General features: G+C 39.0%; 1 protein-coding gene across 3 annotated transcripts in view; it reads right to left on the bottom strand.

The window, feature by feature from the left end:
• Positions 1–27,587, bottom strand: part of ATP13A4 (ATPase 13A4) — a 136,802-nt gene that overhangs the window by 5,106 nt on the left and 104,109 nt on the right. For 2 of the 3 annotated variants that reach the window (XM_016185697.2, XM_060198496.1), the window contains 9 exons: positions 27,221–27,300; positions 25,055–25,097; positions 23,982–24,091; positions 20,127–20,223; positions 18,177–18,249; positions 8,729–8,900; positions 7,456–7,649; positions 5,723–5,811; positions 109–189 (listed from right to left, as the gene is read on the bottom strand). In XM_016185697.2, the coding sequence (XP_016041183.2) occupies positions 109–189; positions 5,723–5,811; positions 7,456–7,649; positions 8,729–8,900; positions 18,177–18,249; positions 20,127–20,223; positions 23,982–24,091; positions 25,055–25,097; positions 27,221–27,300 (939 nt within the window). Of the gene's footprint in view, positions 1–108; positions 190–5,722; positions 5,812–7,455; positions 7,650–8,728; positions 8,901–18,176; positions 18,250–20,126; positions 20,224–23,981; positions 24,092–25,054; positions 25,098–27,220; positions 27,301–27,587 lie in introns of those variants that run through there. The other variant, XM_060198495.1, reaches the window with a different exon arrangement.

Genomic DNA, 27,587 nt, shown 5'->3' with positions numbered 1-27,587 from the left:
ATGTGAGTCCTTTGCACTGTTGAACCTCCTCAGCTAAAGCTGTTGCTTTTCCACACTCCCAAAGAAATGTCCCCACCTTACAGTGATCAGCAGCCCTTCGGCACTTACCTCTACAACAAGGGACACAATGAAATTGGAGCTGAGCATAATAACAATGGAGATCCTCCACAGGAGAGGGGTGCAGAGCAGCTGGCAGACATGAAGAAGCACAGTTAGTCTGAAGACAAAGATATTCCGCGACATGGCTCATAGTGTGTGTTTCTAGCGAACATAAATCGCGTATGGAATAGACATGTGTACAGACATTTTTGTTTATAAATGTATATTCTTACATGTCTGAGCATCTTATATAGGTGTTTCTACACAAGTAAGCACAGAATGTAGTGGAGGCGTATCCTATTATTCTAGTGATTTAGGAACTATTGGTTACTTGCTTTCTTTCCTTCCTTCCTTTTCTATAATTTCTAAAGTGACTTGGACCACTTTGCTGTAGAAAAATAACAATGAAGAGTCTTTTCTTGTTTACTTGCTTTATTTTGTCTTTATAAGGGAGTACAGGGACGTGGCTCTCATTCTCTGAGAGCAGAATGAAAGTACACTTGTCAAATCTCCACATAGGCAAACTGCCTTATGTCTACCCTCAGCTACGTCATGCTTCCAGTCCTAGGACAAGGCTTCACTTGCAGGACTGTTACACAACAGTACAGGTTATGCAGTCACAGGAAATTCATCAACGGGGCATAAGGGTCTAAAATCAGTTCTCCCCCTTCCCTCCTTTCCCTGAGTCTTCCTAACCCTTTCCCAAGCATGTGGTATATAGGCGCTGTATGGATGAGTGGGTAAGTAAAATAAAGCAAGTACACTCACTCATTCTTTTATACTCAACACTATCTCATGCGTTGTGGGAAAGAAAACTGGTATAAGTCAACACAGGGCAAAGCTATTCAAATTAAAAGTTCAGTGGCTTGAGAGAAGTCTCTATGGGTAAATTGTTGGACTTGTATTCACAGAGCTCTAGGTTCAATTCCTGGCACTGCATATGCCAGAGCAGTGCTCTGGTTTGTTCTCTTCTTTTCTCTGAAGAAAATTAATAGATGGTTTAAAGAAAGTTAAAAGTCAAAGCCCAAGGGTCAGGTGGTGGTGCATGTAGTTAAGCCCACACATTACAGTGCACAAGGACCCAAGTTCAAGCCCTTGGTCCTCACCTACAGGGGAAAAACGTCCGAAGTGGTGAAGTAGGGCTGTAGGTGTCTCTCTGTCTCTTTTCCTCTCTCCATAAAAAAAAAAAAGTTAAAGCCCATTTCTAGGAATTTGTCCTAGGGATAAACTTAGCTAAAATTGATTGTTTTAAATAGATTAGTTCATTGTAACATTGTTTGTAATAGCAAAAAAAAAAAAAAAAGGAAACAACTTCAATGTCTATCCATAAGGAGTTACATATAATTCATGGCATGTATACACTATTTTATATATGTTTATGTGCATATATAATGAAATGTCATAAAGATAATTAGGAAGCTTTCTAGACTGATGTGAATCAATTACCAACATATCGTTTCACATGAAAGAAAAAGGTGAAAAACTAAGTACATGCTGTGGCAGCCAGGAAAACACTCCACTTGGGACTCCTGCTGCTGAACTGGTAAGTGGCAGACGGGCCAGCAGCTATAGTCAGCCAGGATCACTCTGGAAGAATGCACAATCCATGGGCTGCTCAAAAAGTACTCTTTTTGAGAGTACAGCTCCAATCTTGTGAAATAGTATACACCTCTAATGGCAAGAAAGGACTTGACTTTCTTGAAACTTTACTTCTTAGGATTTTACTCAGCTAGATGAACGCCCCCCCCTTTTTTTTTTATTGCTACCAGGGTTATTGCTGGCGCTCAGGGCTGACACTACAAATGCACTGCTCCTGGCAGCCATTTTTTTCCCTTCCTTCCTTCTTTCCTTCCTTCCTTCCTTTTTAAAAATATATTTATTTATTTATTATTGGATAGATACAGAGAGAAATTGAGAGGGGAGGAGGAGATAGAGAGGAAGAGAGACAGAGACACCTGCAGCCCTGCTTCACTACTCATGAAGTTTTCCCCCTTCAGGTGGGGACCAGAGGACTGAACCGGGTCCTTGCGCACCATAACGTGAGTGCTTAACCAGATTTGCCCCTTTCTTTCTTCCTTCCTTCCTTCTTTCCTTCCTTCCTTCCTTCCTTCCTTCCTTCCTTCCTTCCTTCCTTCCTCTTTCTTTTCCTTCCATTTTATTAGATAAGACAAAGAAAAATTGAGGAGGAGATAAGCAGAGAAAGAGAGAGAAAGATAGAAACCTGCAGATCTGCTTCACTGAGCCTAAACCGTCTCTCCTATAGATGGGAAGCAGAGGTTCAAACCCAGGTCCTTCAACATATACTATGTGCACTCAACCAGTGCGCCACAGGGATTGGATCCTCATCAAGTGAGAGGCCTGTGCCCACCTCTTCTACTTCCCTAGTCTTTTTCTCTCTACATATAACTCTCTTATGCCTATTGTTTCAGGGAACATCTCCATCTCACACAATAAGAGCTGGGCCTGCAAAATAGTTGCCTGGATAGTGCACACCCAAGTTTAGAGCTCAGTTCCTATTGCAGTGGAGGAAGCTGTGCTGGTGCTGTGGTGTCTCTTTGTACCTCCTCTCTTTCTCTAGCTGAAAAAGCCAGTCATGAGTGGTGAAGTCCCAGTGACCAGAAAATAAATAAAAAATAAAGGATCTGGACAAATTATTTTGATGCTATCTGCATAAAAATATAGAAGATATGCATAATATATATCATCTATTACAAATGTATAAACTATATCTGAAAGTATGTAAAATGAACTGGTGTGATCATTTATTTTCTCCAGAGAAGAGAATGGGTAGCTGGGGAGTAAGGATGAGACAGAATTATTCACTATAAAACTTTAATGATTGAATTTTAATCCATGTAAATGTGTTCTCTGATTTTTTTAAAGCAGTTTTTTTAAGTGAGCAATAACTAGGTGACAAAACAGCATGCTTCATTTAAAATATAAGAAACTTCGTAAATCAGTCAACGCACATTTATAAGACATGAATTTTTAAAAGATGGAAATGTATAGTGAGTAATGTTACAATTTTCCCTGCCTGCATGTTCACATCTGCTAAAATGAAGCCATATTTTTTTTTGTAATAAGAAGAAAGATGATTATTTTGAAGATGAGCACTAGTTCTCTATGAAAACCCTTTGTGGCCTCGCTGGCAATGGCTCCATAGGGTTACTCTCCAAATGAAGTAAATTCCCAAGTTCTCTAAAACAGAGAACCCAGTCTTCATAATTAAAGTCTTAGCCTTAACTTCTGGGGGAAAAAAAAAAAAAAAGCACTCATGGTCTGGGAGTGGGGGTTGTGCATCACTGGATTCTCAAGCATGAGGTCCTGAGTTTGATTCCCAGAGGCTCCCATTTTCTCCCTAACCCCATCTCACTAGCAAATAAATAGTCCTTAAGAGTTTTTAAGAGCCAGGGAGGTTACTCCATAATAGAGGACAGGACTTGAATTCTTGAGGTTCAATCTTTGGCACCACATAAGCTAGAGTGAGGACACTGGTCTCTCTCTCTCTCTCTCTCTCTCTCTCTCTCTCTCTCACACACACACACACACACACACACGCACAACCTCTATATCTCTCATAAAATAAATCTTTAAAAAAAACAAACACAAAAAGTTCAAATTCAGTTAGATAGCTCACCAAGAAGAGTACTTGCTTTGTCATGCATCAAACTTAGAGTTAAGCCCCTGGTACACCACATGGGGGTGTCAGAACTGTTAGAGAAGCTTCAGTGCCATCTTCTCTCTGTCTTTCTATCTACCTATCATCTATCTGAAAAAGAATGTTAGGCTGGAGGAATGAAACCCCAGTGATGACCCCCCCAAAGGTTATTTTATTTAATTTTTATTGATGATTGGGTAGAGACAGAGAAACTGAGGGGGAAGAGGGAGATAAAGAGGCACCTGCAGCCCTGCTTCACCACTTGCAAAGCTTCCCCCCTGCAGGTGGGGATCAGGCGCTTGAACCCAGGTCCTTGCGCACTGTAATGTGAGCGCTTAGCCAGGTGTGCCACTGCCTGGCTCCCCAAAAAGTTTTAAGTCACTTAGAAGACTAGTGCAGGTAATCAATTGATGAGGATAGTTCATAACAGTGGCAACTGTGTTGTTAACCACAGCAATGCAATTATAAAAATGAAAATTGAATGCAGACCTAATCTTTTACAGTAAATGTCACTATGGATTCATGAAGTTGCTGCCAGTTTGGATTGGTCTATTCTTAGAAACCTAATAGACAATAACTAGTGAGTTTTATGTTGCCACTACGTCCTAGTCATTATGCAGGATACTGGTTACACTAGAGTGCATACGATAGGATCTTGATTCTCAAGAAATTCATTTTTGTGATGAAAAAAGAGGCAGGTAGGTGTACAAAACTTTGAAGTAAAAATGCTCAGTTGCGCCCATGTTCAGCGGGGAAGCAATTACAGAAGCCAGACCTTCTACCTTCTGCAACCCTCAACGACCCTGGGTCCATGCTCCCAGAGGGCTAGAGAATGGGAAAGCTATCATGGGAGGGGGTGGGTTATGGGGATTGGGTGGTGGGAATTGTGTGGAGTTGTACCCCTCCTACCTTATGCTTTTGTTCACTAATCCTTTCTTAAATAAAAAATTTAAAAATAAAAAAAAATAAATAAAAAAAATGCTCAGTTGCTCTCATTATTTTCTGTTATCTATTTATTGTCCCAAAGGGACATTAGTAATGATTAAGTTCAAATATAGGGCAGGTTAGAAAAATCAAATTTTCTTGCTTAAATATGAAAAATTTCTCTCTTATGATTTTAAAGTTGATTCAAACTTTAAAAATCTAAGCAAGTTCAAGATATAAAGTGTGCTCTTTAGAACAAAGTTATAATACATAAAAATATAATGCAAAAAAATAAAAACAATACATAAAAATACCTTTAAGAGGTAATAGTAAAGCTGTAAATAGAGAATTGAAATTTGACAAAGTAATTATTACAGGCAAAACTATTTAAAATAGCTTCAAAAGTAAATTATTTAGGGGAGATTCTCTTGCACTTAAAAATGGTATGATTTTTTTCAATCTTACAAGAATGTCTTAAAATAAAAATGTTGGGAGTCGGACGGTAGTGCAGTGCATTAAGCACAGGTGGCACAAAGCACAAGGACTGGCATAAGGATCCCGGTTCCAGCCCCCGGCTCCCCACCTGCAGGGGAGTCCCTTCACAGGCGGTGAAGCAGGTCTGCAGGTGTCTATCTTTCTCTCCCCCTCTCTGTCTTCCCCTCCTCTCTCCACTTCTCTCTGTCCTATCCAACAATGACGACATCAACAACAATAACTACAACAACAAAACAAGGGCAACGAAAGGGAAAATAAATAATAATAATAATTTTTTAAAAAGCTAAAAAATAAAAATAAATAAAAATGTTCTGTGCTTTTCAAATAAAGAACAAATTATTAATTCCTGATCACATCAACTAGTATTTGATTATATTAAATACATCCTTATTCAAAGATATGGATAAAAGCAACATTCTTTTGAACTCTATACTCCCAAGAATATTAGTGTCAAAAGTCTATGTCAATTGCAAGTGTAGTCAGCTTTCTGAAGACAGGTTGTCATATAACTGTAAACCATCACTATAGCTAGGAGTTAAGACTTACATCCAAACGCCTGTATAAATCTGGAATATCAGCAAATAGAATGAATAGACACACACTGAGCTGTATGACCAGCACAAGGACAAATATATCTGAGGAAGTAAGAACACAAGCAGTCACTTTGAGAAAACAGAATACAGGGCATCACATCGATTTATAGACCTCCAGATTCACACTGAGTGAAGATGCTTGATTTCTTTACATTAAGAAATGGTATAATAGATAAACATTGCCCACTTCTCTGCAACAGGTCCCACCTCTACAAGTTCTGTGTGTGTCCTTGAGGCATGTAAGAGTGCTCACATGCAACATTTTAGTTAATACAGTGGGAACTATATAGAATTTAACACTGGCAAAATTCATTTTCAGCAAATGCCTTCAAGCTATCCAAGTACGGAAGTCCCTTAAATGCAGATCTAGCTCAAATCATTTGCTAGAAGCAAACAAAAGAGAGAGAGAGAAAGAGAGAGGTTGTAAATAAGCAAGTGCTTAAATCACACTCAGGTAGAGGTCACCATTCAACTGTTTCCTCATCTCAAAAATAAGAATGGCAGCGCAATTTTCTCTAAGCACATTTTCATGAGGATATTGATTCTTCAACGTATGCTTCTGAATTTTCCCAATTAGAAAGGCAGTAATGGGGGCTGGGCAGTGGCACAGTGGGTTAAGTGCACATGACACGAAGTGCAAGGATTCCGATTCAAGCCCGGGGCTCCCCACCTTTAGGGGGGTTCGCTTCACAAGCGGTGAAGCAGGTCTGTAGGTGTCTATCTTTCTCTCCCCTTCTCTGTCTTCCCCTCTTCTCTCGACTTCTCTCTGTCCTATCCAACAATAATGACAGCAATAACAACAACAATGATAAAAAGCAAGAGCAACAAAAGGGAAAAGGGAAAAAAAAAGCCTCCAGGACCAGTGGATTCATAGAGCAGGCACCAAGTCTTAGCAATAACCCTGGAGGCAAAAAAAAAGGAAGTAATAATATTCAAATAAATATACCAAAGGCAAATCAGGTCACAATTTTTCCTTGCTTTGCTTTTATTTTTTAAAAAAGCATTTTCTTTACTATTTATTTATTATCTCATAGAGACAGAGAGAAATTGAGATAGAAGGGGGAGATTGAGACGAAGATAGACCTGCAGCACTGCTTCACTGCTCGTGAACCTTTCCTCCTGCAGGTAGGCAGCAGGGCTTGAACCTGGGTTCTTGTGCATTGTAACATATGCACTCAACCAGGTATAGCACCACCCAGCCCCACAATACCTTCTATATACCCTAACCTGAAATGCGGGTGGTGCTTTGGCCAATAGCCTCTAGAAGCTTCCTCCAGGCTATACCTACTCCCAGACTTCCAAGCACACAGTGGCATCTTCACCCTAGTCTTCAGCACAGCAGACTCCTTCCCAGCAAGTGCTGTGCCCCTTCACTCTACCTGCTAGAGAATGTACTCTAACAAGAACAGAAATAAATGAGTCTTTCCACCTTGAAGTAATCCTCAACAAAAGGCAACTAGAAGCAAATTCTGGTGAAGTGAGAAATATACTCTAGTATTTAATGAAACTTTAAGAAGAGGAGACAAAGAACCACAAAAGGGGTTGCATACATGATTTACAGAGCCTCGGAGGGGAGGGGGTGGTCAGGAGTTCTAGAAGAGTGCCAGTTTTCCAGCTGCTCCCTGACAGACCCAGGCATGTTCTCCTCCCTGATGGCCTTCACTCCTAATTAGGAGTTCTACTTACAGTTTGTATAGGTGGGCTGCCGAAATGGTTTTCCTTTAGAGAAGATAAGAGCCACAATGATACAGTTGATTGTTCCTAAGAACCATATAGTAGTGTTTTCAAAACTTGTGAAGGACCCATTAGTGGAATTTTTCTCTGGAATAGTAGGAGAAATGGTTGACTTCCATATGCTTTCATTTTGGACTGTGCAGACACTAAAAGAGAAACCCAAGAGTTTAATAAAGTGAGATGACAAGTCCTATGAAGCAGTTACATTTACATGGCTGTACTCTCAGCCTTTCTATAATTTACTCCATGTTAGGTAAGAATTTATGGTGGGCTGGGGAGACAGCATAATATTTTTGTAAAGTGACTTTCATGCTTGAGGCATCATAGGTCCCAGGTTTAATTCCCAGCACCACCATAAGTCAGAGATGAGCAATGCTCTGGTGAAATGTTTGTGTGTGTGTGTGTGTGTGTGTGTGTGTGTGTGTGTGAAATGAATATATGGAAAATTAAAGAAAAAGCAAAACAAATAGATATCTGTTATGTATAGACGTAAGAGGGAGAGAGACATAAGAGGGAGAGAGAGAGACTCAACAAATTATTTACTCAATGAAGTGGGCACTCATCTACCTAAGGTCTATGGGAGAGAAAAAGATGAGTAGGTCATGATTTTTCCCACTAGTGGTATAAAACCTCTCAACTTTAAGCAAGACAACTATTTAATGATCCCACAAGAACAGATATGAATATGAAAAAATTTAATTTCACTGGAGTATCCTGCTTAAACTGGGACTTCTCAAGAAAACTGTAATTCCTGGTCACTCAAGGTATAAAAGAAGGATATAGAGGAGTCAGGTGATGGAACACCTGGTTCAGTGCACATGTTAAAATGTATAAGGACCCGGGTTCGAGCAAGCACCCAGTCCCCACCTGCAGTGGGAAAGCTTTGTTAGTGGTGAGGCGGGGCTTCAGTTGTCTCTCTGTCTTTCTCCCACTCTATCATCACCTTCCCTCTTGATTTTTGGCTATCTCTAGCCAATAAATAAATAATTATAATTCTAAAAATTAAAGAAAAATTCATTAATTAAATATGGACACAGATAACTATTACACAAGACAGACGAAGATAAGGGTCTGTTCTACAGAGAAGAGAGCATCACAGGGAACTTGGCGAAGTGAACTAAGGAAGTCAAAGTTTTGGCAGAATTCAAACCAAATTGCTTCCTGCCCACATTATGTTTTCTGGAACTTAGACAGTGAAAAGCTGGCACAAAGACTGTGATCATACCTGCGAGTCTCCATGGAATACCAGGGCTGCCTCTGAACCAACACGAAGCCCACAATGTGCATGGTCAGGCTGAGAAGAATATTAAAAATCACAGAGAGTAGCAGAGGCGGTGAAATCAGCCGTCCTGCAGGCCTGAAAGGCACAAGCTTGGGATAGGCACCATTCAGATTCACTACAAAATAAATGTGGGATTTACATGTATGACAGCAGAAAAAAAGATGTTGCATTTTTTTAGAGCTAGAAAGAGTAAGATACTTTTTTTCCCACTTATTTTCTCGTTGTTTTCTCTTTTGCTTGTTCATATGTGGGGTAGGTGATCTAGTCTAATGTCTTACACATGTACGGCATGTATTCTAGCACTGAACAACCTCCCTTGATTCTGTTGTGTTCATCATCAAAAAAGTGGTCCACACAGCAAGGAATTTGGCACATTGAAGTAATCCCAAAGTGCAGGAGCAAAAAATAAAATAAAACAGATTTAAACTCAAGAATTCTTACTTTATTATATTTTTTATATTTACTTATTTTCCCTTTTGTTGCCTTTGTTTTTATTGTTATTATAGTTGTTGTTATCATTGTTAGATAGGACAGAGAGAAATGGAGAGAGGAGGGGAAGACAGAGAGGGGGAGAGAAAGACACCTGCAGACCTGCTTCACCGCCTGTGAAGACCCCACCAGGGTGCTCAAACAGGGATCCTTATGCCGGTCCTTGCACTTCATGTCACGTGCACTTCACTCACTGCACTACCACCCGACTCCCTCAAGAATTCTTAAGAGGATACACATAACAACCACAGGATGTTTTTAGACTATTAAATTACAGGTGAGGAGGTGAGAAAATAAACAATCTCACAATCTGATGAAATATGTATTGACACAAACCTCTGTAGGGCAATTTAACAATAAATATGAGGGGACTGAAATTTTTTCATAAATTTTTATGTATTTATTCTACTTCTGGAAATATAATTTAAATAAAAAGATCAGAAATGTAGAAAAATGACCAGTACAGTATTATTTGAAATTAATTGTGACATTCTTATAAAGAAGAACATACAGCTATTCAGAAGTAGTGTTTTCAAATATTCAGTAGCAGAATGAGGAGTGATAGCAATCTAATTCTAGAGTAAGCAACTCCAACATCCCATCCCTCCATAGAAACGTTTAACAACAAGCAGAAACGTTTAGAATCAAGTTAGTCAGAACTCTGAAAAACAAGGGAAAAAAATTCAGCATCAAGTAAGTGCAGGCTCAATAAAAGAGAAACTTAAAAATGGTAAGGACATTTTATGTAATGTTCCTTGCCCTTGAGCCAACCCCTTCTCAACTGAGTGGTCACTGGTGAGATTGTCCCCCTTCCAGAAGGGGACAGGCTAACTTTATTCAAAAATCATTGTGTATGTCTATTCTACCTGGGAAAGATATTTTGTTATAGTTGTTGATGGTTTTAAACTTATAAATCTCAGATAAATATTTGCTAAAACACTAGTTAAGAAACAAAAAAAGATCTGAATGTAAAACATTAATTTCCCAATAAAGAAATTAAAAAAAAAAAGAAACAAAAAAGATCAACAAAGCTAGGAACTGGTTCTTCTGAGGAATAAACAAAATTGACAAAGCCTTAGCCAAGAAAATAAGAGGACCCCAAAAAATAGTCTCTTAAAGAAATTGCAGTGCACACCACAGAAACACAAAGGACCTTGTGAGATTCATATAATGAACTTTATACCACTAAGCTGGAGAACCGAGAAGAAATGGACAAATTCTTAGCATTACACAAAATCCCAACACTGAAAACCTAGTCAGGGAATCCTAGGATTCCCACACAGATATGATGGGACTAGACCTCTAACAAATCCTTCTCTCCAACATCACTGGTCATATCCAACAGGAAAACCATCATAAACCCGGGCCTCTACAGGACCTTGCCCTCAATGTAGAACAACAATGGAAGGGACTGACCCACTCTCCTAAGGGAGGTTGGGTCAACATACTCTGCCACTCACGGAAGAAAGGTCCTGAAATGAGCGCAGCCTAGAATGTTCCTAGCTGTGACCATGGAATGCGGGCTCAGACCTACAGGGATACAGAGGTTACACGTGCTCCTGTGCTGAATACAAGGAAACATGGGCCCTTGGTCAGATCAGTGGGATGTATAGTTAATCATATTTAAATACTTTTCTCATATTTAGGAGATACACTCTGTCCTGATCCAGCTTTCTAGTCCTTTTCCCAACTCTGACACCATCTCCCCAGATAATACCTTTATCCCACCTGCATGTTAGCTGTTGGGCACAGGCAAAAATTAATAAAGTCACAGACTCCTTGGGAGATACCTAAGTAGACTTGCTAGCTTTTTTCAGAATGGATACCCCAAGTCTCATCTGCTGTGTTCTGACCTTTAGTTTCCTGACTATTAAACAATTTATTCTGCTTTATATCTTAATGCTTTTAAGCCACCAAATAGCAGTGGCTGCCATGACGCCAACCTGACTTCCCTAGGCAGATGACCTCACCATTGTGTCCTGGAACCCCACTTTTCTGTAGTCCTGCCCCACTAGGGAAAGACAGAAACAGGCTGGAGGTATGGATAGACCTGTCAACGCCAGTGTCCAGCAGAGAAGCAATTACAGAAGCCAGACTTTCTACCTTTGCACTACATAAAGACCTTTGATGCATATTCCCAGAGGGATAAAAAATAGGGAACCGTCCAATGGAAGGGGATAAGACACAGAACTCTGGTGGTGGCAATTGTGTGGAACTGTACCCTTCTTATCCCATAATCTTATAGATCATTATTAAATCACCAATAAAAAAAATACATAAATAAAATATGAACAAGGGTAGGAAGAATGCATCTCTCCTTCATTAAAAATAAACTGTTTTTTAAAAATAAAATAAAAACTTAGCAGTCAAATTACCAGGGTGAAAATAGTAACAAAAAATGATTTAAAAAAAAAAAAAACCGTGACTAGTTGGCTTAACTAGTGAGTTCTACTAAATCATCCAAGTTGACCTATTGTTGATCCTTCTCAAGTTCTTCCAAACAATTTAAAATAAGAATATTCTCCCCAAAACTTTTTATGGTCTCAAAAGCTGGTAGAGATATGACAAAGGGAAGAGAGGCAAGGAGAAGGAGGAGGGGAAGGGGGAAGAGAAGGAGAAAAAGAAAGAGGAGAGAGGAAGAGGAGGGGACAAAGGAAGGAGAGAAAGAAAAGAAAAGAAAAGAAAAGAAAAGAAAAGAAAAGAAAAGAAAAGAAAAGAAAAGAAAAGAAAAGAAAAGAAAAAAAGACTACAGATCAATATCCCTCATGAACATAGAAACAATAATCTGTTGCAAGTTATGTTTCTGAAATATATGCACAAATAAACATTGTCATCCAGATGCTCAGGTGACCTCAAGGTCCTCATCTTATTTATCAAGAAATAAGACAGAAGGATTTCAAAAGCTCTCTTCTTATTAATAAATGAGCCAAACCAATCAGTGGTCATCAAGTCAATGTCTCTGCATCCCTAACCTCTTTCTCCACTCCTTTCTGTGTGTATAAATACTGCCTTAAATAAAGGGATATAGAGACAGATTTGACCCTCATATTCTACATCTTTGGCCAATCTAACTTGTAATAAAGCTCTTTCTTCCTTCAAAAACAAACAAAAAAACTCATAACAAAAGTTTAGCTGGACAGATTTAACATTATGTTAAAAGGATTGTAAATCATGATTGAGTGGGATTTATTGCTGGAATGCATAGATGGTTCTAAGTAAATATAATTTACTACACCAAAAAAAGAAAAGACAAAAATGACATGACTATGTGTATAGATGCAGAGAAAGTTTTTTTGTTTTCTTTTATAAGATTCAGCATCCTTTTATGATGAAAACAAACAAACAATTTTCAGGGTGAGTGGTGGTGCAGACAGTAGAGTGCACAAGTTACTGTGCTCAAGAACAGGGGGGTTCAGGCCTCCCTGGTCCACATCTGCAGGGGGAAGCTTCATGGTTGATGGAGCAGTGCTGCAGGTGCCTCTTTCTCTCCCTGTTATACTCCCTCTGTGTCTCTGTGTGTGTCTCTCATCTGCTATCTAAATAAAAGGAAAAAAGGTAAAACTATGTCCACTAAGGAAAGTGGTGGAATCCTGCAGACAACAAGTCCCAGCAAAATAAAAGAAGAGGAATACAAAGAAAAGATGGTATGTGTTAAGTTAACAAGCAGCATCATACTTAATTATTAGAAACTATTTTTCTCTTGAAAATCAGCCCAAAGATAAGGATATCCACTGTGACCACTACTATTTAGAATAACACTAGCAGTCCTATCCATGGCAATTAGATAAGAAAAGAAATTAAAGTAACCAAAACTAGAGACAAAGAAACTAAAACTAACATTATAATATCAGATGACATGATATTATACATAGAAAAATCCTGGAAAATTGAGTGAAAATAATAAATATACTTTTTAAAATTTTTTTATTACCTTCATTTATTTATTGGATAGAGAAAGCCAGAAATTGAAAGGTAAGAGGAGACAGAGAGATAGAGAGACACCTGCAGCACTGCTTCACCATTTGTGAAGCTTTCCTTTTGCAGGTGGGGACCGGGGGCTTGAACCTGGATCCTTGTACATTGTAACATGTGCACTCAACAAGGTGTGCCACCACACCACCCAGCCCCCAATAAATACACTCTTACAAACAGTTAGATAGATGCAAACAGACTCATGCCTGAGGCTCCCAGGTGGCAGGTTCAATCTCCCACAGTACCATAAGCCAGAGCTGAGCAGTGCTCTGGTAAAAATAATAATTATAAATAAATAATAATAAAATTAAAATTAAAAAAACAGGAAGATAGACTGGGAAGATAGCACGATGGTTATGCAAAAAGACTTTCATGTCTGAGGATCTGAGGTTCCAAGTTCAATCCCCAGAACCCCCATACATTCAAGCTAAACAGTGCTCTGGTCTCTGTCTCTCTCTCTCTCTCTCTCTATCTCTTTATTTCTCATTAAGATAAATAAATACAAATATTTAAAGAAAAGAAACAGTAAGACAATGTAGTAAAGTATCAGGTTATAATATTATTATACAAAAATAGGCTGCCTTTCTTTATGTCATCAATTGATTAAAAGAATTCGTGGAATCATTCCTATTTATGATCCCATAAAAAAGAAGGATGATAGAGTCATACATTTAGCAAAGGGGTCAAAGACCTAAATATCAAAAACTAGAAGTCACTACTAACATCAACAGAATGAATAAATTCTGAGTAAAAAGAAAAATATTCTATGCCCTTACATTGGAAGAATGGTCATCCTACCCAAATTATTCAAATAACAACACTGCACAAAGTAATACAGATTTATTGTGAACAAAAATTTAAAAATACTTATTAAAATTCTAATGAGCTCCTTTAAGAAAATAGAAGAAACACTTTAGAAATCTGTCTAGAACCACAAATGGCCCATAACTACCAAAGCAATGCTGAGATAAAAGGACAGGAGTAGAGACATCATTCTCTCTGACTTCATATTACTGAACTACAATAATCAGTCTGGTGGCAGGATAAAAATAGACATGCCAGTCAATGTGCTAGAACTGAGAATCCAGAAATAAACCTCTCTCACATAAGGAAAGTTAATTTATAACAAAGGAACCAAGATCAAATAATGAACAAAAGAGTCTTTTCAATCAGTGGTGTTGGGAAAACTGATTAACTCACATAGAAAAACAAAAAAGGGTTACCATATCTCACCATACACAAAAGTCAACTCAAGGTGGATTGAAGGCCTGCATGTTAAATGAGAAACCAGAACATAAAAGAAGGAAGGAAGGAAGGAAGGAAGGAAGGAAGGAAGGAAGGAAGGAAGGAAGGAAGGAAGGAAGGAAGGAAGACATAGGCAGGACACTTCATGATATCAACTTCAGAGACATCCTTGGGAACTCTAATGCAACAGGAAGGGAAACAAAAGCAAAAAAAAAAAAATGAGATTACTTTAAACTGGAGAGTTTTTATATAGTGAGATAAATTATTAAACAAGAAAGACATTCCTTTGGATGGAGAAAAATATTCATACATCATACACCAGATAAAAGGTTAATACTCAAGATATATTAAAAATTCTCACAAAGCTCATCAGGAAAACTTAAGACAAATAGAGACAAAAAGTAAAGGAGAAGCTACCAATAGCTGGGAGGAACGACAATGAAAAGTTATTGCTTAAACTACAGAGTTTCTGTTTGGAATGATGAAAATTTGGAGAAATAGTGGTGATGGTTACAGAGCATTGCATATTCAATTAATACCCTTAAATTATATAATTCAAAATGGTTAAAATAAAAAGGTTTATGGGATGGATTAAGGAGACAGCAGAATGTTTATGCAAAAAAGACTTTCATGTCTGTAGCTCCGAGGTCCCAGGTTCAAACCCTGGCACCACCACAAGCCATAGCTGAGCAATGCTCTGGTCTTAGTCTCTATTTTATTCTCTCTATAGCTCTCTCATTAAAATAAGCAAATAAAATATTTTATAGGAGAAAAATATGTGATATATATTCTATCATAATAAAATAATTTAAAAATTAATAACACAAAAAAGTAGTTTTAAAGTTAAAATGAAAAACATAGGATGTAAAGCTATAAAGAGAACTTTAAAATTTCTTAATTTACATACATGTGCATATGTATCACAAATATACAGATAAAAGTCTAGAAAGAAAGATTTAAAATTTTTTAATTTAGTTATCTTCTGACATGTAGAGCTAAGATGATTTATTTCTTCCTTGTTGTATTTTGCATGTAGTTTTTTTTTTTTTTTTTATTTTCCTTTCACCACCATTGCTGGGGCTCAGTGCCAGAACATTTTTCATTTTCTTTTCTATTTTTTATTAGATAGAACAGAGAGAAATTGAGTGAAGGGGGAGACAGAGACAGAAAGAGAAAGATAGATACCTGCAGACCTGCTGCAGTCCCCTGCACTGGGGAGCTGGGGCTTGAACAGGGTCCTTGCACATGGTAACTAACGAGTGCTCTCGAGAATGTACCACCAGCTGGCACTTTCACATATTTTCCATCATCTTTTCATAATGAATACATGTTAATCAATTATGGAAATAGAAAAAACCCAAATTACTGATATTTATTAAAAAAACATTCTGATCAATATCCAAGATTATTTGCTGAGGAGATAAATTTCCCGAGTTCCGGTAAACAGCAATGCTAGGATATACATGTTGGAATCACTATCATACAGATGATATTAGCCAGGCAGGAGAAATTAAAGCACTTAGGAGAACTAAATAACAAGCCTGGGAACATTCTGGAACTTAGATAAATGAGCAGATATCAGCAATAAAAGACAGGAAAACTGAGTTCATTAAAGTGACAGAATCCAGGAGTAAGGTGTCACTCAAAACAAAGGAAAAAAAAAAAACTTTGAGAAACAAGTGCTCTTGAGAGGTTCAAGTACAGTCAAAAAGAGAGGCATCACAGTTGCTGATAGCAAGGAGGTCACAGTGGGTTTGAGAACAGTGGGAGTTGGGGAAACTGAAGTGTAATAGTAGTATACTTGGTAGTAATGCCTGTCTCCCAGCACCTTCTCCAAAAACAGAGCTCTTAAACTAGTTGGAATGAAAGCTATTAAGAATACAGTAAGGTTCTTCATCAGGGAAGCAATTACAGAAGTCAGACCTTCCACCTTCTGCATCCACCATGACCTTGGGTCCATACTCCCAGAGGGTTAAAGAATAGGAAAGCTATCAAGGGAGGGGAATGGGATACGGAGCTCTGGTGGTGGGAACTGTGTAGAGTTATTCCCCTCTTATCCTATGGTTTTGTCAGTGTTTCCTTTTTATATTAAAAAAAAAATACAGTGAGGATCATAGAGTAGTTCCACTTCTAGTCTTCTGAGAGTTCTTCAAACTGCTCCACAGGGGTTGGACTAATTTACATTCCCACCAGCAGTACAGGAGGGTTCCTTTATTCTGGTGACCTTTCCAGTATTATTTGTTGCTGTCACCTTTTCTGATGCATAACATTCTTATAGGAGTGAAATGGTATCTCACTGCCATCTTTATTTTAACTTCTCTGCGCATTTTTTTTTCATATATTTGTTGGCCTTTAGGATATCTTTTTTGGTGTCCCCTATCCAAAGATTCTTTTCATAATAGATTTATCTTTCATTAAAGAGAGCTATAGAGAGAAAGAGAGAGAGAGAGAGAGAGAGAGAGAGAGAGAGAGAGAGAGAGACCAGAGCACTTCTCAGCTCTGGCTTCTGATTGTGCTAGGGATTGAAACTGGGACCTCAGAGCCTTAGGCATGAAAGACTTTTGCATAACCATTATGCTATCTCACAGTCCCCCCAAGATTCTTATTGGAACAAATTCAGTCATCATTTGCAACCTCAGGTTAAGAATGGTTATAGGAGTGTAGAAAAACTCAGTAAGAATATTTGTAAGAACTAGCTAAATGGAATTTGCAGGAAAGAACAGTGCATATTTTTTAGTTTGAAAAAAACAATTTTTGAGGAACCAGTTGTCAAACATTTGCCAGGTTACCACTGCCTGGCATGTTCAACAAACTTAAATATGAATGCAAGTACAGCATCCTAATTGATGCTGTTGAACATTAGAATACTAATTAACATAAAATGGAAGTAGGGTTGGAGATGGCAAGTGGGAAAAAGCAAGTATAGACAAATATTTGAGATTAAAGGAAACAGCAACTAGCGGTGGATTCAGGACCAAAGAAGAGCTTTTCATGAAAGAAGACATAGTGATAGTAATGATCCAGTAGACCAGAGAAAAATTGATAATAAGGAAGAATGAAATTAATACAGGAACAAAGTCCTTGTGAGTAGGAGAAGAGACGTTAAAAAGTATAAGCAGAGTAGATGACATTTACCTGAAACAAAGAGAAAAGCAAAAAATATAGTAATGATGATGGTTAATGTAAGTGAGTTGGTCAAAATCCCAGAACCAGACAATTGAGATAATTCATTGATCAGTTAGGAGTGAGAGTGGCATGAAGGCAAAATTACCTTGGGCTCCCTTCTAAATCCTGAGAGGTGAGGGTTTGGAGATGGAAACATAAAAGCCATTTAGTTTCTATCAATTGAGTATATTCTAACTGTAATGACATAAAAGCACACCCAAGTCAGTGTTCCTGACTTCCAAGTGTTCTTTTCATTTTAAATACTCAGTAACCATCTTGTGGGGACAGCACTGTCTATTTGTGGAAAACAACAAAATAACTAGCCAGCTTTTCTCCTGTCGATGCTTTCTTACAACACTCAAAAATGAGGCTTCTATTTTGACAATCCTTTTTGGACATACACCGTTAGGGATAAATCACACATCACCGCAGCTGTTCCTCCCAGGAGACGAGTTCTTCTGGCACACAAAGAGGTAATCTGAGAGAAGCACCTTGGGGAGCAAGGTTAAAAATGTCTTACTTGTTACACCAATAAGAGTTGTAATGGCCAGATCCTGGAACAGAAACTGGTAATTTGAAAGGCTGTTTGTTTCCTGAAAAATAAGGAGAGTGGTATATATGTAAAGGTACAACCTTCTGGATGTAATTCAATATCAATATCTCTAGCATTCATTTTCTCACTGCATCACAGAGTAGTCAGGTAAACTGCCAAGGAGATGGTGTGGTCAGGGGACTGTTCATGTTGTTGGAAGTACCCAAAGAAGAGGCCTTCAAATCCTCTTCAACCAGGAGGGCCACTGCTATGTGGTTTCTGGGCTGGATTCTCTGGGCATAAGCATAACCCCCTGATGAAGAGAACACCTCAATCTACTAGCTCTTTTTCCTACTCATTAAAAGAGTCTAGTACAATTAAGTCAAGGCATTTTCAACAGCAGCAAGAAACAGATATGCAATGGACATAACTAAATGGTTCTGATGCAAAATGAAAACGGAACCCACTGGTAAAAAGTAACTTCATGTTCTTGAGGAAGCAACAGTCTTCAGTAGCTTACTCCTTGACTCCCATGCTTAGTGAAGAGGAAAGAGTGGTAATTTGGGTTTAATTCCACTTGGGAGCAGGAGTTATTGAGGTTCCAGAATAGGGGGCCAGGTAGTGGCACACCTAGATGAGCACACATGTTACAATGTGCATGACTCGGGTTCGAGCCCTCAGTCCCCACCTGTAGGGTGAAGCTTTGCAATTGGTGATGCAGTGCTGCAGATGTCTCTCTCCCTCTCTATCTCCCCCTTCCCTCTCAATTTCTGGCTATCTCTACCCAATAAGTAAATAAAGATCTTTTTTTAAAAAAAATTAATAAGGATTCCATAGTAGGGCCACATCTCAACAAAAAGCTTCTCCCTCTTTAGACTACTTATTGGTGAGAGAGAAGACACAAATAAGCTGAAAGGTCTTTCATCCAGAAACAAAAGGACAAGACATAAAGCAGAAGAGGCCAATATGTTCCACTTGGAAACAATACACCTATATTTTTCTTTTACAGTTCACAAAATAGTGAAAGTTATCACAAGGCCTATGTATTTGGGGATGTATGATATGCCAATTTATAAACTGTTAGAACCAGAGATGGAGCACTATACTAGCTCATGAATCAGTTGCTAAAATATTCAGGAATTTTGTAGGATGGTTACTAAATACAACCATGCCATATAAAGGCAAATTCTATAAACTTACCATTAAATATATTTTAGTAAAAAATAATTAATATACAAAACACAGCACTTTCTAATAATTAATAATTTTATAATAATATAAAATATAGCATTTTCCTATATTTTATAATTATCTATACAATGCAAGTTATTTACAACTCTTGTATGTATATGGTACAAGTGCTGTATTATTGTACTTCTCTTCCTGACTCCAAGTCCAGTGACATCAAGTAGAGAACTTGAAAAACTTGAAAAACCACATGAGAGCGTTTGTACCACTAAAATTGCCAAACATGAATTATCAGCTTATTTTTCACAACCTGCACTTCACCCGCTGCCTCCCTCAGCTAACTTTTCAAAGAGAGCCAGTTGTGAACTATTTACCAGCACTTCAATTAGTGAACCCTCTCTGATAAGAATGGTTTCCTAAGGAAGAGCCACCCTGAAACTGAGAAGACAGAGACCTGGTCCAAGCAGAGAAAAGCAATAAGACAGAAAAATTATACTTTCAAATCCTTAGCTTTTGCTGGACAAAAATTCCTACATTAGAAAGAGTCAGAGGACTGACGCCAACAACTCCTTCTATATACACTTGTCTATTTCTGACTTAGTGAAAATAAAAATGTTAAACATCATGTTAGGTCTGTTGGTGCTCAAATATTCTGTTTGCACTCTTTTCTGTGAGAGGCATTGAATGCACAGCAAGAATGCACCACGACTTGTTTGAGATTTCACTAAGAGGCTAGGTCCCAAGTCATACCCAGTAGAGCAGCAGAACACCAACATACTGAATCATGCTGTACAGAGCCATGTATTTAAACATGCAAAAGGAGGTGACGAGGGCTGCACGTCCTTCCCTGTGGAAGAAAAGAAATGAAAAAAAAAAAACTAATGAGATGAAAGTAATGGAGGAAAACAAAGTCAGTTATTCTGTGCTGTTCAGCTGAGCTCAGGAGAAAAAAAAGTCAAAAGCCTGATTATTCCATTGTTTGACAGTTTGGACAGCCTTGAGCCAGTAGTAGCTGGCTGTCAGCAAGCTAAATGACTCACTATTTGAGAAAGATCAATTCCAGCCAAGGTCCACAGACTTTGCTCTAGCTATGGGGCCCAGGTTTGGAATTACTGTGATCCTTTGTGCAGGCTTTGTTTCTGCTCCTGAGCTCAGTGTCAGGAGACCTGGGAGCTGGTCTCACATCTCACGCCTTCTCACTAATGTAATTTTCTTCATATTTGAACCAAGGAATTTAAATACGACAGGTTTGAAGGCTGTTTTCATGCAGGTGCTTGAGGAGTTTGACATTTCACTCCAATCTCATTTGTCACACCCTACTTTTTCTAAAATTGGGCTGAAACAACATGTATGCTCATCTTAGTCATAATAAAAAAAATAAACTGGAAATAATGAATATGTTTATTTGTGCTGAGTGACTTTGAAGAAACAGTATATTTTTAAAATGTCAAATAGATCACTTGAGAAATTTCCCTTTTGAACTGTTCTCTTGGGGAGAAACCAGATTTGAAATTTGCTTGACATAATGGTGCCTAGGATTACAAAATCTGTTCCTCAAACCAGTTTTTACTTGTGCACATCCCATGGCTTTGGTGCTGCCATTTGTGGCAAATCTCCTCCTTAGAAAACTTCCCTTGGGGTCAGGTGGTGGCACACCAGGCTGAGCACACATGTTACATTGTGCAAGGACTTGGGTTCAAGTCCCTGTTCCTCCCTACACACACACACACACACACACACACACACACACACACACACACACACACACGGGAAAAGCTTCACAAGTGGTGGAGCAGTGCTGCAGGTGTCTCTCTATCTCTTCCTAGCTAACTCTGCCTCCCCTCTCAATTTCTAGCTATCTTTATCTAATAAATAAAGATAATTTTTTAAATTATCTAAAAAAAAAAAGCTTCCCCATCTCACACATCAGTGAATGCAGACAAGTCCACCTCCCTATCTACCTTCCCAATTTTCACATAATCCCTGATTTAGCTGTACATGGGTTTATTATCTGACTTCTCTATAGAAGAAAGCTTCCAGATTTACTAGTTTGCCTGTCCTGAGTGTCTCCAACAATTCCTGGCACTAACTACCTATTTGATATATCATTATCAAATGCATAAATACATTTTTTTAAATATTGGAAGGAGCTCAGTAAAGTACTATTATTTTCATGTGGTGAAAAGAGTACTATACTTGTAGGCAAAACACATTTAAACTAAAGCAATTCTAATACCATCTCCGATTATATGTGGCTGTGTGAACCTGGACACACCAATTAAATTTTCTCAGCTGCAATTTATCTGTGAAATAGTAATCACTCTATATCCAGACTGTCTTAAAGCATAGTAGGCATTAAAGCACTTTATAAACACAGGTTAATTATAATAACCAAAAGTAGCAGCAATACTAAACATTTCTATCATTCATAAAATTCACACCAGAAGTACATGTAGGGGCCAGGGTAGCACCAAGAGAAAATTTAGTAGGGCAGCAAAGATGAAAAAAGAAATCTTTTGAAACCTGGGGACAGGAAAAGTACTCCAAGAGGCATCAAGAGTTAAGTGGGAAAGAGGAAGTTTCTATAACCCCCCATTACAAGACATCTAAGGAAATACATTCTTTCCTCATCGTTTTATTCCTCCTGAAGAAGATATATATAAATTTTGTATTTGCCCTAATTTGTGGATATGTGTGTACATATTCCCTATCTCATAGGATCTGGACTATATCTACGTTTTGGGCTTTGTTAGGAAGTGAGCCAGCTGAAATGGAATTAGAGAATCCTATGAAAAAGGAAAGGTCTCACCCAAGTAATGAGGCTGAAGAGGTGCCATTCCACACCTGACGTCTCTGGACACAGAAGATATATATTTTAAAAGATCTGGCATTATCATTGCCACCAGGGCTGCACCACTCTGACCTAACTTTCCAGGCAGAAAGAGTGATTCAGAGGGAGAAAGGAAAAGATAGCATAGCAGTGTGGGGTCAAGACTTACACCTGGGCTGTGCACATAGCAGGGCAGGTACCTTCCCTCGTGAGCTATCTTGACAACCTTAAAGATTTATTAAGATTAAGATTTCGGTCAGTGTTGAAGCGCAAGGACTGGCATAAGGATCCCATTTGGCCCCCGGCTCCTCACTTGCTGGGGGTGACGTCACAGGCGGTGAAGCAGGTCTGCAGGTGTCTATCTTACACTCCCCCTCTCTGTCTTTCTCTCCTCTCTCCATTTCTCTCTGTCCTTTCCAATAACAACGGCAGCACTAACAACAATAACAACAACGATAAATAAGGGCAACTGAAGGAAAAGAAAAAAAGATTTATTTGATATATTTCATCTGAGAAATATAGAGTTTCAGATGAGAAAGAGGGAAACCAGAATCTATGGCTTACCATGCCAATCAGGTCTGATTGCAGAAGCTAAGCAGATTCGGGTCTGGTTAGTACTTGGACAGGAGGGAAACCAGAGCACCACTCTAGTACCTGCAGTACCAGGAAAGGACCCAGTAGCTTCAGGGTTATAAGTGCTGTGCTTTACCAGTTGAGCTATTTTATTTTTCAAGATTTGGGGGCTTGGTGGTGGTGCACCTGCTTGAGTGCACATGTCAGAGTACACAAGGACCCAGGTTTAAGCCCCTGGTCCCCATCTACAGGGGGAAAGCTTTGCAAGTGGTGAAGCAGGGCTGTAGATGTCTCTCTGTCTCTCTTCCTCTATGTCTTCCACTTCCCTCTTGATTTCCGTCTCTATCAAATAAATAATGACAACAAAAAATTAAAAAGATATTTTTAAAAGATTTATTTATGGGGAGCTGGGCAGTAATGCAGCAGGTTAAGCACACATGGCATGAAGCACAAGGACCGGCATAAGGATTCCAGTTCAAGCCCCCGGCTCCCCACCTTCAGGGGGGTCACTTCACAAGCAGTAAAGCAGGTCTGCAGGTGTCTGTCTTTCTCTTCTTCTCTCTGTCTCCCCTCCTCTCTCTGTTTCGCTCTGTCCTATCCAACAACAACAACATCAATGACAAGGGCAACAAAACGGGAAAAAATGGCCTCCAGAAACAGTGGATGCTTAGTGCAGGCACCAAGCAAAAATATAAATATATATACATATATTTATTTACTTTTATGAAAGATAGAAAACAATGAAAAATGTGTCATAGTATGCTGATGAATATAGAAAACAATATAAAAATAAACCAGTGAACACTGACTAAACACTAACCAGAAAATGAGAGTGAGAGATGAGAGATAGCATAGAAATGAAGAGGGGGCTGTAAGAAAGGGTGCTAAGAAAGGGTGCTAAGAAAGGGTGCCTTTATTTGTTTGACAAAAATTAAAGAATAAAATCAGATCACTGGTACATTGAGCAATAACATGGTCCAGATTCTAATCTTTTGAAAACAACCTGTTTTGGGTCCTTACTAGTCATACCACTGTTCTCTCAGTAAATACATTTGAGGGTAGAAAGTTTAAATACTTTCACAAAGTACGTACCTTGCCCAGGAACACAAAGCTCCCCTCACCTTTCACAAGCAGAACAATGGAAATTGCACCCCTGAGGTCTACAGAGGTTGAAATAATGCTTGGGGAATGTGCCTACTTACTTGATAAGGTGAGGTACACACTCAATATTTGGAGTCTTGGAAGTGAAAGGTGAGGCGACCGATGCCTCCTGCTCTGATAAAGAGATGCCCACATGGGCCATTTTCAAAGCCTGAAAGAAGAGCCAGTTTATTGTTTATGCACATCCATACAGATGTTTACTGAAAACGAGAACTAAGAAAATACTTTTGGGGCAACAGCGAACTGGGTTAAGCGCACATAGTGCAAAGCGCGAGGATCCCCATTCGAGCCCCTGGCTCCCCACCTGCAGAGGGGGGTCACTTTACAAGTGTTGAAGCAGGTTTGCAGGTGTATCTCTGTCTCTTCCCCTCTCTGTCTTCCCCTCTTCTCTCTCAAGTTTCCCTCTGTCCTGTCCAACAACAATAACAGCAAGAACAACAATGGGGAAAATGGCCTCTAGGAGCAATGGATTCATGCAGACACCAAGCCCCAGAAATAACCCTGGAGGCAAAAAAGGAAGAAGAAAGAAGAAAAGAAAAGAAAAGAAAAGAAAAGAAAAGAAAAGAAAAGAAAAGAAAAGAAAAGAAAAGAAAAGAAAAGAAAAGAGGAGGAAAGAAAAGAAAAGAAAAGAAAAGAGGAGGAAAGAAAAGAAAAGGAAAGGAAAGGAAAGGAAAGGAAAGGAAAGGAAAGGAAAGGAAAGGAAAGGAAAGGAAAGGAAAGGAAAGGAAAGGAAAGGAAAGGAAAGGAAAGGAAAGGAAAGGAAAGGAAAGGAAAGGAAAGGAAAGGAAAGGAAAATATGTGCTAAGCTAGCTGCTAGCCATACAGTTGCTTGTGATTCGAAGCACTGGCCAGGAGATAAATGGACATTGGTCAGCTTGCTTTTTGCAAAAGACATGGCACTGGGAAACTTAGCCAGTGGAACAGGAAGCCCAGAAAAGTCTATACCAGTTAGTTTATCCTGGCCACTGAATCATTGCATTTGACCCAAACCCTCCCAAATTCTCAATATGGGTTTCTCTATCCAGAAGTGTGGAGGTGTTGAATAATGCTAGGGACCCCAGGCAAAGTGTAATTGAGTGTCAGATTACAGACCCCCATACTGACAGTGACTTACCCCGCAGTCATTGGCTCCATCACCGCACATACCTACAAAGTAACTAAAATTGAATTGCGTCAGCTGTGGAGAAGATGACAACAATCCTACATGGTAATTTCTCTAATTAGAAAAAGATAAAATTTTGCCTCATTACTTTGGATTCAAATTTGTTTATTTCAAGGGAGTTTCTTAATGATCCGGTTTGACAAAATGTATGTCACAACACAGCTGTTTCTATAATCATTTAAGCAACCTAGCACACTTTGGCTTCTGGTTCCCAGGTTTTCAGAGATGCTCTGCAAATCTGTTTGCCAGCTATAAACCAGGGATGTTCTGTTTCCTCTGAGAAGATAGCATGGAATACTGTAGAGGGCACAGGGTTTGAAGCTAAAAGATCGATAACTTCGAACTGTTTGCCATTTGAACTATCCTTTTTCTCACCTACAAAGTGCTATGAGTATTCCATAGGAAACTGTGCCCTGTAAATTCTAGTATGATTAACAAGAATCAGTTGTTGGTGCTCTCCATGATCCATGAAGAGAAATCTACCCTACCAGCTAAAAACTTTAGCTAAAAACTGCAGTGTCAGACCACCACTAAAGAGGGGGAAAAATGCATCCCTGCTTCAGAATTGCTTTTAAAGACCCAAAAGATGGGGGCGTACCTGGTTGAGTGCACATAGTACTAAGTGCAAAGACCTGCATAAGGATCCTGGTTCAAGCCCCCAGCTTCCCACCTGCAGGATGAATGTTTCAGAAGTGGTGAAGCAGGTCTGCAGGTGTCTGTCTTTCTGTCTCCCTCTTTATCTCTCCCTCTCCTCTCAATTTCTCTCTGTCCTGTCAAATAAAAAGGAAGAAAAAAACGGCCACCAGGAGCAATGGATTCATAGTGCAGGTACCAAGCCCCAGTTATAACCCTGGAGGCACAAAAAAAAAAAAATCAGAATGACTACTACTCTGTTCAGTAGTTAATAAACACTAATGACAATGTGTTTTGTTAAAGTAGAACACTCTAAAGGCATCTGCAGAACTTTCTGTACTTCTCTTTCACAGTGTTAGCTGCCTAGCTTCCTGTCTAAGCTTACACCCACCCACATGTTGAAAACACAAGGTTTTCCAAACTGAGAAACTGGCCCAATGACTAACTCAAATGAGTACAAGGATGGTGAGTACTGAGTTTGAGTGGTAGTCAAGGCGCTGTGGCTCAGCAGTAGAGACAGGCTCCAGCATTCCTGGAACTCCATTTATAGGAAGCAAAGGTTCCCTACTGGTGGGCACTTTATTAAACTGCCCATTCTGTCAAAGGAAACCCTTTGTGGTTAACAGATAAGTATAGTTTAGATTTTTGGCTTGGGGCAGAGAGGATGCTTTGGTATAATAAAGGTATGACAGGGGCTGGGTGATAGTGTATCTGGTAGGGCACACATCATACTGAAGGACCCAGGTTCAAGCTCCGAGTCCCCACGTGCAGGGGTGGGGGAGTTTCGTGAACTGTGAAGTAGTGCTGCATGTATCTCTCTATCACCACTTCCCTTTCCATTTCTCTCTTATTTATTTTTATATTACTGAATAAAGACAGAGAAATCAAGAGGGAAGGAGGAGACACCTGCAGTACTGCTTCACTGCTCACAAAGCTTCTCCCTCTGTTGGTGGGGACTGGGGGCTTGAATCCAGGTCCTGTGCATGGTAACATGTACACTCTACCAGGTGCACCACTACCTAGCCCCCTCCAGTTCTCTCCACGTCTATCAAAATAAAATAAAAAATGAGAAAAGAGGGTTTGATATTTGAAGGTTATATAAGTATTTTCTCATTTATTTCCCCTATAACACAGCTATATTAGTAAGTTGTGAAAAAATAGTTTAAACTTCCATTGCCCCTATAGGAACTGAGCACCAACTACTTCTTCAGACTTATTTCCTGTCATACTTTCTTGTGCAACTCAAGATCGGTGGTCAACTCTGAATGAAAAATTAAAGTATGTGAGAAACTTTCTCAAATCAGGACCTCTAGAGATAGTGGTATCTTTGCATTGCCATTCTTTCAAAGCTCTGAGGTGACAGCACATAGAACCAAGGGAAGAATTACTGCCCAAGTCAAACGGAGTGGCTTCCTCATTTCTGCACTCTCCCTTACTACCTTGCCTCTAAGCACTTCACACTGCCTGAGTTAGGAAAGAACCTACTCCAGTTTCTGAAACTCTTCTACCAGAGTGGATTTTTGTCCAGGTGACATTCTTGCAAAGATGGTTCCATTGATCAGTATCTGTAACAAATGTAAAAGGGAAATGTTTTATCCTGTGAAATGTTCAGACATGAAATAATTGATGTCATGCAGGACAGTGACTACATACTGATGTTGATGTCAAGAGACAGCCAACCCAGTAGAGTTCATGCCTTACCATTTGCAAGGATCTTGATTATGCTAAGTGGAATAAGTGAAAAAGTGAAGGTTCTGGGGATATATCCTAATGAATCAAACACACCCACCCTGAAATATCGGTGTAGACCTATATTCATAGCAGCACTATTGTAATAGCCAAAACCTGGAAG

Source organism: Erinaceus europaeus, chromosome 9 (genome assembly GCF_950295315.1).
Source record: "Erinaceus europaeus chromosome 9, mEriEur2.1, whole genome shotgun sequence".
NCBI lineage: Eukaryota > Metazoa > Chordata > Mammalia > Eulipotyphla > Erinaceidae > Erinaceus > Erinaceus europaeus.
This window is presented reverse-complemented; position numbering and strand designations above follow the sequence as displayed.